The 11,253-nt window shown below is 42.6% G+C and overlaps 1 protein-coding gene across 1 annotated transcript in view; it reads left to right on the top strand.

Moving 5' to 3' along the window:
* Positions 1–4,703, top strand: part of LOC122253885 (NAD(P) transhydrogenase, mitochondrial) — a 17,091-nt gene extending 12,388 nt beyond the window's left edge. The window contains exons 9-18 of the mRNA XM_043017290.2: positions 1–100; positions 285–438; positions 692–890; positions 1,233–1,399; positions 1,824–1,961; positions 2,291–2,511; positions 2,736–2,887; positions 3,079–3,238; positions 3,508–3,824; positions 3,996–4,703. The exon at positions 1–100 is cut by the window's left edge and continues 62 nt beyond it. Of these exons, the coding sequence (XP_042873224.1) occupies positions 1–100; positions 285–438; positions 692–890; positions 1,233–1,399; positions 1,824–1,961; positions 2,291–2,511; positions 2,736–2,887; positions 3,079–3,238; positions 3,508–3,824; positions 3,996–4,142 (1,755 nt within the window). The 3' untranslated portion in view covers positions 4,143–4,703. The remainder of the gene's footprint in view (positions 101–284; positions 439–691; positions 891–1,232; positions 1,400–1,823; positions 1,962–2,290; positions 2,512–2,735; positions 2,888–3,078; positions 3,239–3,507; positions 3,825–3,995) is intronic.
* Positions 4,704–11,253: the final 6,550 nt, after the last annotated feature.

Here is an 11,253-nt window from a genome sequence, read left to right as displayed (position 1 = left end):
ACCACGTTTGCTCTGTCTGGCATTGTCGGTTATCACACTGTGTGGTCTGTCACTCCAGCTCTTCACTCTCCTCTTATGTCTGTCACCAATGCCATCTCAGGTAAGATGCTGATATTTCTTTTATAAGAAGTGCTTTTCTTTTTTCACCAAATAAAAGAATTATCAGTGTTTGATTTGAAGTGAATTCAATATAAATGTTCTGTACATATGCACTTGTCAAATCTCATTGGAAAGATAGGAATGACCTCCTCATACTTCTAAAGTTTGATGTACATTTTTATCAGGTATTACTGCTGTTGGTGGTCTTCTGCTGATGGGTGGTGGGTATTACCCCACTAACATCACTGAGGCTTTGGCCACCTCTGCTGCTTTCATCTCCTTCATCAACATCTTTGGTGGTTTCATTGTCACACAGAGGATGTTGGACATGTTCAAGAGGTGAGTCCAGTTCGGTACTCTTTAGGTTGGCTTGTATTTTATACTGTGCTTAGGAATTTAAGATATAGTGCTAGTGTCTGGCTTCGTCAGAGTGAAGTCCGATTACTTGTAACCAATTCTGTAACAGAATTCCCTTTGGTATTTTGATAAATAAATAGATGAATGTATTGTTTATTTTGATTCAATAATATATAATATTCAATAACATAGACCATCGGTTTTGATTGAGCTGACGATTTGCCTCTCTCCACAGACCTACTGATCCTCCTGAGTACAACTACCTGTATGGCATCCCAGCTGCTGCCTTCCTTGGTGGATACGCTGCCTCTGCTGCCGCTGGTTATGCTGAGAGCCACCAGATGGCCTACCTCGCGGCCTCTCTCTGCTGCGTTGGTGCCCTTGCTGGTCTTTCTAACCAGAAGACCTGCAGACTTGGCAACACTCTGGGCATGGTGAGCATTTAAAACAAGGTTTAGGCTGCTCCAGAAGGCTGTAGTTTGAGAACTAGTCATTAGAGCCAGAAAACTTCATGTATATACTGCACAGAACAGAGAGCTGCCTCCATTGCCATGGCATATATGAATGCCTTCTGAATTTGGGCTTGCTCTCAGTTTCATGTATAGATGTCATCTGTCATCATTGGGTAAATCAAAAATGAATTTACATTTGTGTTTCTTCCCCTCTCGCACATTGATTTTTCTCTTTCCTTTCTGTTGATTCCAATTTAGCTGGTCCTAATAAACTGATACATCAACCACCTTGCAAACCATTTCTCAAACGACCTTCTTCCCCAGATTGGTGTGACTGGTGGTATTGCAGCCACCATTGGCCAGCTGGTGCCATCCCACCCTGTCTTGATGCAGATGGGAGGAGCAGCTGCCCTGGGAGGCGCAATTGGCAGCACCATTGCCAAGAAGATCGAGATCACTGATCTACCTCAGCTCGTGGCTGCATTCCACAGGTAAGGTGTCTGGAAATGTTGTTTGGTTGGAAGTTGTGTTCGAATTCTTGGGTCAACAGGGAATAGAAGGTTCTTGCATTGTGGTTCATTTGGCTGCAATGACCCAAGTATCCATGGCTCAGGGGACACAAGTTGCCAACATAATGATACTTGTATCTAGAAAGATCAAGTTTCAACTTTAAGATATTAAAGGTTATTTAATTGATATATATAGCATATAAAGATTTGACCAGTTCATTTTTACTCTGAAGTTCAGTTTATGAACTTCATAAAAAAAGACTGAACCATTTCTGCATTTAACTAATTATTCACACAAAAAAATAGCCCTCATGGCAAAGAAGGTTAGGTTTTGCAGGATATCTAAAACTTAATAATATTCAAAGGATCCCTTTCTTAAGTCTATATTTCCACAACTACTATACAGCTTGGTGGGTGCTGCAGCTGTGCTCACCTGTGTTGCAACATATCTCCACGACTTCCCTAACTTCGCTACTGACCCTGCTGCCAATGCCATAAAGACAGCCCTCTTCTTGGGTACCTACATTGGCGGTGTGACCTTCAGGTTAGTCTGGTTTGGTGCTGCTACAAAAAGGATGGTGGATATATGATGATGCTCTAGTCTTTATATAGATAGATAGATTTGGATAGATAATCTATATCTATATTTATATATACAAATCTCTAGCTGTTAACTAAATGAGAAACCAGGAATTCAATTTTGTTTTCAGCTGTGTAATCTTTTATCATGAATTGATTGTGGGAGCAACATGTTCATGTATATTTTATCTAGTTTATATTTAAAAAAAAGGTTTGGATGAATTTAGTATTGCACAATTGACCTAGATCCTCTGCTAAGAACTAAGTATTACATGCATTCACGTTCTATTTCAGTGGTTCATTGGTGGCCTACGGAAAGTTGCAAGGAATACTGAACTCGGCCCCCCTCCTCCTCCCTGGCCGCCATGCTCTCAATGCTAGTCTTCTTGCTGCTAATGTTGGTGCCATGGGTTACTACATGGTCGACCCATCCCTCAACGTTGGGCTGTCTATGCTGGGAACCACCACCACCCTCTCTGCTGTCATGGGTGTCACACTTACCATGGCCATTGGTGGTATGTTGGATCTTCCTGAGTGTTTACCGTGGGGGGAGGTCATGAAATCTAAGTGAGGTGGTTGGGTTTTAGATTTGTCACATTTTAATAGATTGTAATAAATACATTTAAGAAATGATATGTGTCTTGATTTTGTAAAAAAGGTCATTACCCTGTATAAGGTCGTCACATTAGTGATAGAAATAATGTAAAACGTGATACACTAATTTCTTTTCTGTATTTAGGTGCTGACATGCCTGTTGTGATCACGGTACTGAACAGTTACTCCGGCTGGGCCCTCTGCGCTGAAGGTTTCATGTTGAATAACAATTTGATGACCGTTGTTGGTGCTCTTATTGGTTCCTCTGGTGCCATCCTATCTTACATTATGTGTAAGGTGAGAGATTGTTCTTTTGTTTTGTTCTTTATCCTATATTGAAGGGTAATTTAGTTTGTTACAAAGTTGCATGGGACTCCTCATCTTATCTAATCCTACTAGGTGATAGGACATACATGAATAATTAAATTTGTAAAGGATACTGAGCTGTAGTCTTTCTCAGGATAACCATTCCATCTCTCCCCCGGTAGGCCATGAACAGGTCTCTTCCCAATGTTATTTTGGGAGGTTTCGGCACTTCTTCCACCGGCTCGGGCAAACCCATGGAGATTACTGGTACCCACACAGAGACCAATGTCGAACAGACTGTCGAGATGATGACCAACGCCAAGAATATCATTATTGTCCCTGGTAAGGAAGTTGTCAACATTAGCAGTTCTAGGAATGACATCAGGCCATACCCCTGCCCCCTATTTTTAAGATACTAAATAAGGATAAATATAATATGATGATCACACATGATTATTTTTTGTGCCCACCTATAATATTTTCCCCGGAGTGTCCACGGCACATGGACTTGATTTTTGTTATTTGTCTTGTATATTTTAATTACCAGACTATTTCTAACCAAATTAGCAAAGAAGGGTGATGACAAATCCTAATCAAAATGGTTCTTCCAGGTTACGGCCTGTGCGTTGCCAAGGCTCAGTACCCCATTGCCGAGATGGTTGACATCCTAAGGAAGAAGGGCAAGAACGTGCGCTTCGGCATCCATCCCGTGGCTGGGCGTATGCCTGGGCAGCTCAACGTACTCCTGGCTGAAGCTGGTGTCCCCTATGATGTCGTGCTGGAGATGGACGAAATCAATGACGACTTCCCTGAGACTGACCTTGTGTTGGTCATTGGTGCCAACGACACTGTCAACTCCGCCGCGGAAGACGACCCCAACTCCATCATTGCCGGCATGCCCGTCCTGCGCGTCTGGCGTTCAAATCAGGTGGGTTCTTTATCTCTGCACAACACAATCCGTGGACTCCACACAATCTCAAACCCGATGCTGTTCTGCCATGCTTGTAAAGTGTTTTTCATTAAAAAGATAGCGGTACTTTTCTCTCCCAAAGTGCATTAGAGATTATTAGCTCAAACCCCCCCTCACCCATTTCCTCAGGTCATCGTGATGAAGAGATCCCTCGGCGTCGGCTACGCTGCCGTCGACAACCCCATCTTCTTCAAGGAGAACACTAACATGTTGCTCGGAGATGCTAAGAAGACTTGCGACGCCCTGTTGACCAAGCTCAAGGAACACTACGACTAAATTTCACGGTTTGAGCCAAGCAGCTTTTATCATGTGCCATATTGTCACCAAGCTGTTTGATGGTTGTTTTCATGCGAAGGACTAGAATTCACATCAGTGCTTTATATTGGTTTGGCAATCTTTTATTTAGGATACTATATATGATCTTTGGTCTGGAAATGATTTAATATGTTAAAGAAGTGGGGAAAGCTTCAAAATTCTTTTAAAAGTCGACACCAGTCATTTTGTTTTTGCTGTTATATAAAATTGTACATAAATTTTAAGTGGTTTTAAAAGTGTTACCACCCCCACTCCCTCCCCAGTGACGAATTGGACAATAGGGGTACTAGCAAGATCTTAGTTCATGTAATGTATAAAGTTGATGTAAAATAATGTATTTTCTCATGCAGATGTTTTCCATAAAAGCATCTTCTTGCTTGGCGAACTTGTAGTGATTGTTGAAGTAATTAGGGTGGCGATCAATGGCAAAAATGGTCCGTGTGTTTGTCACGGGTTCAACGTGTGTGTGTTCGGGTTATGAGAGAATTTTATTTTAGTCGGTAAATAAATAACAATAAAATTGTCTTTGGATTATTTTCCTGTGTATACTAAAAACAGTTTTCTTTAGAAGTTCTATTTCAATCCAAAAAAATAATTGGATAACTTTCCTGTCTCTACAAAATAGTGTCAAAATACCCTTCTGATATTTTGAATGTTTTTCTGTAGTCGGTGGTATATAGATGTTTAAGAATACCTCACAATCAACACGCATTACTTTGAAAGTAGACTCTGAAGGACTAGCTAGACAGGACGAGGCAAGGAATAATGCAGGACTGGAAATTAGAGACTATTCATGCTGAAAAATTCGTAACTTAAGAATTGTAGGACAAATTGTACATACATGCTTTGTTCCATACTATTGGTCTCTGGTTATTTAAAGTTACAAACTGTTAACATTGATTTTGTTTTTCAACTCGTGCCGTGAACATCAACTGTCAACTCTCTATCTAATGCGTCAGAAAAATAATTTTCAACAATTGGTCGATGTAGATTTTTTACACAATGGCACCACAAGATCTTATCAAGGTATCAATCGCTTGGCCTACCTGGCCTCACCTACCATTATTATTATTACTATTACTCTTAACAGTAATAAAGCTACTTTTCTCCTGAGAATTGAAGAAATGATATGTGAGGTCAAGTAAAACCACTTCCTACCTTGGCGATTAAAATAAATGTATTGGTAGAAACCAAGCCATCCCGTATGTATACATGCACTCCTAGGGCTAGATTTAAACCTTAGGAGCCCCTTATAAATCTATGATAGAAGATTAAAGATATTTCCAGTTTGTAATATAGGCCATAGCGATATAAATTCCTGTGGTCAGATACTTGTAAAAGAAAGGGAGAAACCGCGACCGAAACTTCGTTCGAGGAGATACAGTAGTGGTAAGAGAATCCAAAAACAGGTCTCTGACATAAACTGGGATACAGCCGAACAATATGATCATAGACGTACAATACTCAAGATTTTGAGAAGTCTACAAGGAAGCAAATTTGCATCAATTTCAGAACCAAAACAAGAAAAAAAGAACGAGACAATGAGGCAGGTGACCGTGAAAAAAAAAGTTCAGAATATATAGGATGACGGTCTCCAAGGCATTACCTCTCGAGTTACATGTAGGTCTCCCCAGAGGCAATGGCGGCAATCAAAGTCTCCCAGGAGCAGGAAAGGAGTAGATAGTTATTCTTTTGCTCTCTTCAATTCCACAATGTTCTGTCAATCATGCGGAATGAGGTACACTGAAGCTACAGTCTATAGTCTTGTCAGTCCTATCCTCACTGCATTTATTTGCAAAATAGTCTGCAGAGGGAGAGCTCGCTATGGAATGTCCTGATGTACCATTACAGTATGAACTTGGTATCCTCTCTGAGAAATCGGTTTGCTTTCCCTGGTCATGATTTCTTGTAGCCATACACAGACTGGATTACATGTTGATATCATATGTTGCAGTTCTTGCCATTTTGAACAGATTCACCAGCAATTCCATTGCAGCATGGAATTGTTTCGTGTGGGGTTTGGATACTTTTGCAGCTTTGCCATGTCTATTGGTGGGAAAGTTGGGCTTGTAAATGGCTCCTGCTACCTTCTTGCTTGAGGGAGATATCGTTCTACTTAAGGCTTCCCCAATTTCCCAGTGGCTCCTGGGGGTTGGCCTGTGGTCCCTGACACTGTTCCCACAGATGGAAGTGTGGCAGGCCCAGATAGTCGTACTGCGGTTCCTGGTACTGGAATTGGCACCTCTCCTTGCCCTTTGGCCACTGGTGGTTTGGCAATTGTGGTGGTGTTCAGTTAAGATAACCACCTTCGCTCCTGCTTTTGCTGCTTTCATTACAGGGGTTGGGGCAGGAACCACAGTTGCCTGTTGAACATATGGCGCTGTAGCTCCTTGCATGGCCTCCGATATGATCTAGGTCTTTTCCTCTGAGGACTTGATCTTTTTCACTGTTGCTTTAGGAGACTTTGTCATAAGCTTGGTTATTCTCACCCTTCTGCCTCCTGATGGTTCATGACCACAGGAATGGTCAATGAGGCTTGGCTGACTGTCTCCTGTTTCCCCTTTGTGCATCCCTCGGAATGTGATCTTTCCGAGGACACTTTCTTCAGTCTCTGCTCTAAAGGCTGGCCGGCCTTTATAGATTCTTGAGTGGTTTGGGGTGTTAGCAGCACTTGCTTCTCAGCTGATGATAGCTTCGGAGCTTGCCCCTGAACTTGCTGCCAGCATTTTGGGACCTGGCCTGGCCTGGCTGGAGGATCCCTGGTCTTCCATAGGCCTTTCCTTTTTTTTAAGGGCACTATCCAGTAGAAATCACAGACCTTATATGAAGCCATATGGGATTCCTTGCATTTGGCGCATTTGCGTGCAGATGTGGATCTCCATCAAGAGTCCGCATTTGATGCAGATGTCCACTGTTGATCAGCACCACTACCTGACATTACCCAATTTCTTGCATTTGAAACAGCGCCTCGGAGAGGGTATTTATGTAGTGATCTCCAACGCATACCATGTCATGATAATGTCTGGCAACCTCTCCTTGTCAAAGGTGAGAATCAGCATTGGTGTCGACCAATCCATTATCTCACTTCTTTTCAGCACGTTTCACCTCTGTAATGCCTTGATTTGTAAATATTGACAGATCAATATTTTTGATGAATTCCACCTCCAGGAATGTAAATACTATGATTATGTATAGAGCTCGTCTCTTTGGATTGTGTTTTTTTTCTTTGTTCTAGACTTCAGAAGCTCTGCACTCTATGGTTAGGGTTCATTAGTGTGAATCTCACTGGCCAGTTCCAGTTCCAGTCCTGTGATCATGGGGATTTTAATTTCTAGGGGAGACCCCACTCTCCCTATTTGATGAAATCTCCATGGGACGATCTTCATTCCTTACTTGTCCAAGCAGGGCCCCAACACAACACCAAGTCTAACAAGGGAGGATGTGTCATCCACCACATGGCATCCTCAGGGGTACTGCTTGGATATATGCATCATCTCCAGTGCCCCCAGGGTATTCAGTCCACTGCAATCCAGCCAAGCACTAGAGACAACACTTGACTTAAAATTTTCCCCTATCTCAGACATGTCTGGTCGATGTTGGTTTCCTTGGGAGAAGGTCCCCTTCTCAAACAGACTACTCCATCTGGCACATATAAAAAAGGAGATCCTGGTCTTAGTGAATGATTGAAGGGGGTCAGAAACCAAAGAGCACTACGAAAACCACTACCCAGGTGATGGGGTACCTTGTCCTTCTTCATCTGGCCACAGAAATGGGTGACTAAGGAGGGCTGGAATAAAATCTGGCCGTCTCATTGCAGCGTTTTAAGTCAATGCTGAAGTTCGGGCACTTTGGGGTGATAACGTTACCCTTCTTGAAAACCTTGAGGCACACGTCTGTGTGAATTACTTCAAATGCAACACTTCAACTTAGCCTTATAATTGGACTGGTGGCACTTGAAGCACTGGAGTGGCTCTGCTACATATGTTCTAAGGCTGTAAGTCCCTTAGTTGCCTAGATCTGGGGAGCTGACAGGGTTCCCCTTCATAGTGATAAGAATATGCCTAGCCGGACGGGAAGCCTCAACAACCATAGGATGCAAGGTGATCACATCCAGACCATAGGAAACTGGAAGGCAAAACAACACCAACTTGGCCTACCTGACCTCGATGGTCTTTGGGGAAAATGATTGAGACTACATCTTTACAGCAACTAATATGCATCAGGACCTTCTTCTGGGTCTCTATGGCCCTAACCAATTGGAAAGGACCATCGAATCCCTTAGGGGTTTGCTGGGACCCTAAATTGAATCCTTCGGCTCAGGTTTCTGAACTCTCTCTACTACCTCACTGGCCGTTGCCGTTTCTGAACACCCCTCTGGTTTGGCGCTGAAGATTTGGGTAGATGAGTCTTTTTGGAAGCTGCAGAACTCGGACCAGCCTACACTCCAGTTTTATCACCAGTAACCTCGTGAGGCTCTAAGATGACAGCCATAGGCGTGTCCACGTGTAAGTTGTCAATGGTTTTTATCCATAAAAGGATCTCTCATTCACCTTCCCATGCCCCTACCCACCATGGAGTCCAACAAGCAGCAGCTGAACGTCAGAGAATATCCCTCTAAGAATTGCAGGGGAGTATTTGCAGGCACAACCTCATGCTGAAAACAGTCACAGACCTGTGTGATGGTGATGGGGCAGTGACTGCTTGACCCTAGCCTAGACAAGAAGACCAGCCAGTTGACCTACCTACCTGGGATCAGGCCAACCATCTAACCAGAATAAAGGACTAAAGAGGTATGTTGCTAGCCAAAGGGCATACACATGCATGGCATCACTCAACCTCTAGGCCTCCCGTCTCCTAGCTCTCAGGGATGTCATGCATGGCAAACATGGGGACAGGTGAAATGACCCTGGTGGGAGGTCCAAATGGGGTGTGCAACCCCATTTTCTGAATCGGTCTGAAGGAACCGTTTGGTCATCCCCTCCCCCGAGAAAATCGACCAGGGGCAAGATTGTCCCAACGTGAAGAAAGGGGGTCCCCACCCCACCCACAGCCAGCTCACACAAGGAAAGATTACAAGCCCCCACATCACATGGTGTTTTCCTAGTGTAGGCAAACTTCAGAAATGGAGAAACCAAAAGCAAACCTCACACATGTAGATGCAACATTAAGTACCTGCTATTTTATTCTATATTACATTAATGTATAAAATTCTACATTCACACTAAATTCTTGTCAAGCCAAAGAATGATAAAATTGGGTCTTCCCTCTTTCTGTTCATAATCATTAACAGAAATTTTAAGTGAATCACTCAATTTAAGATTTATAAGTCGAAAACAGGTTGCTGCCAAATTATATTTTGAAATAATTGAATTGGACAATTCAACTTTTCTCCATCCCACAGAAAATCACCAAATTTACACATAACATTACATAGGTAGTTGAAACTAGTAACCAACTCGAACCTATACATACACAGCAATATCAACACAACGGTAGCATCTGCAACATATCAAAACAGCAAATCTTCTTGAGGACAGTGTTCTCTACTCCCAGTAGATATTGAGCATTTAGGCTTTCAGAGGAAATAACCTTGGGAAAACACTAATCTTGCTAGTTTAACAGCTTTACGCCTCACTACATATTTACAAGACAAAAATGATGTCAAGTGGCACCTGCCTCATCAGCATCGCATAGGTCCTGCGATTGCCTTCGGTATGAGGCTGGGGCTGCATATACTCTTTCATCATCCTTATGGCTGTTGGAGGGATATTCTCTAACACTGAGCTTCCCCTTGTTGGACTTCAAGGTGAGGGAAGTGCTTCTTGCATGTCATTAGACTTATTAAGTATACTAATATCACAAACCCCGTTGATGACATATGCATAGATATGCTCACCTTAGATCCACACTAAGTTCCTGGGGGCAAAACCTAAGCGCGGACTGGTCCGAGTTCCACACCTTCACTTGAGAAAACACAACGCGACGCTCCAGAAGACTGGCAAAAGAATATGGCCAGCTCTCCGGCACCGGGTCGGAGGGGAGGCCACAAACGACGTAGGCAGAGGGAGAATCACGAGCCCCAACATGGAAGGCCCAATTCCTAGATAACTGGGGAACTTAACGCCTCAGGACTTAAGTGGCAAAACCATTTCGGTGTTTCAAATGCCAGCAGTTTGGGCACTATCAGGCCAACTGTAAATCTTCAAAGTGTGGTATTTATAACTAGCCCCACAACACCCAAGAGCTCATCAGCCTCTCCTTATTTACGAAAGGGATCTGAGGCTCCTACAGGATAGTAACTAGTGGAGTACCCCAAGAATTAGTCTTGGCACCAATTATGCTGATTAATTTCAACAATGATTTGATGTCAAATATGTGAATAAGTTCGTAGACAACGCAAAAATGCAAAGAAGTGTAATGAGGAAAAATCGAACTTATATACATCCAGATGATCTCATAAGTGAAAAAGTTCATAGAATGTTCGCAGTCGTCACAAACATGAATAGGACATTCATGATAGTGGATGAAGTTATGGAAAAAACACTCAAGCTGAAGTGGTATGGACTCATTAGAAAGAGTTCACAGAGTAGTAACAAGGTATAAGCTATGCAGATGCTAGAAAATATGACTTACTACTTTGGAAAAAAGAAAAAGAGATGCTAAGACTGCTATTCAACTGTGTCACATGGAACAGTCAATTTAGACAAGGATGATTTTATAGTTTTGAACACAAGTTGAGGTTATATGAAAGTATCAAATGTATTCCGTTTTAAAATCTTAAAAGAGGAAAGATTCTTTTACTTGGTAAATTGTCCAATAAATACAATTTCTGTTCGTTCTGTTAACGATGCTAGAATATCTCGTTTCTGACGCAATAGACATAGGCACGACACTGTCGTTTGTGTGAACTTGTCTGCCCACAAGCAAGCAAAACATCCAACTGTCAACATATTCGTCTGTGTCCACGGAATCTATTCAGGAGTGTGGACAGGCCTTTAATCCTAGAGACTGAGCCATGTTACACTGTCAGGAGGATGTAGTGGTACATCCTCCACAAGAGGATCCACCTTAA

This window comes from Penaeus japonicus, unplaced genomic scaffold (assembly GCF_977035675.1).
Source record: "Penaeus japonicus unplaced genomic scaffold, GWHDUDI00000001_assembly GWHDUDI00000040, whole genome shotgun sequence".
NCBI classification, from domain to species: domain Eukaryota; kingdom Metazoa; phylum Arthropoda; class Malacostraca; order Decapoda; family Penaeidae; genus Penaeus; species Penaeus japonicus.
Note: the sequence above shows the minus strand (reverse complement) of the source record. Positions and strands in the feature narration are given on the sequence as shown.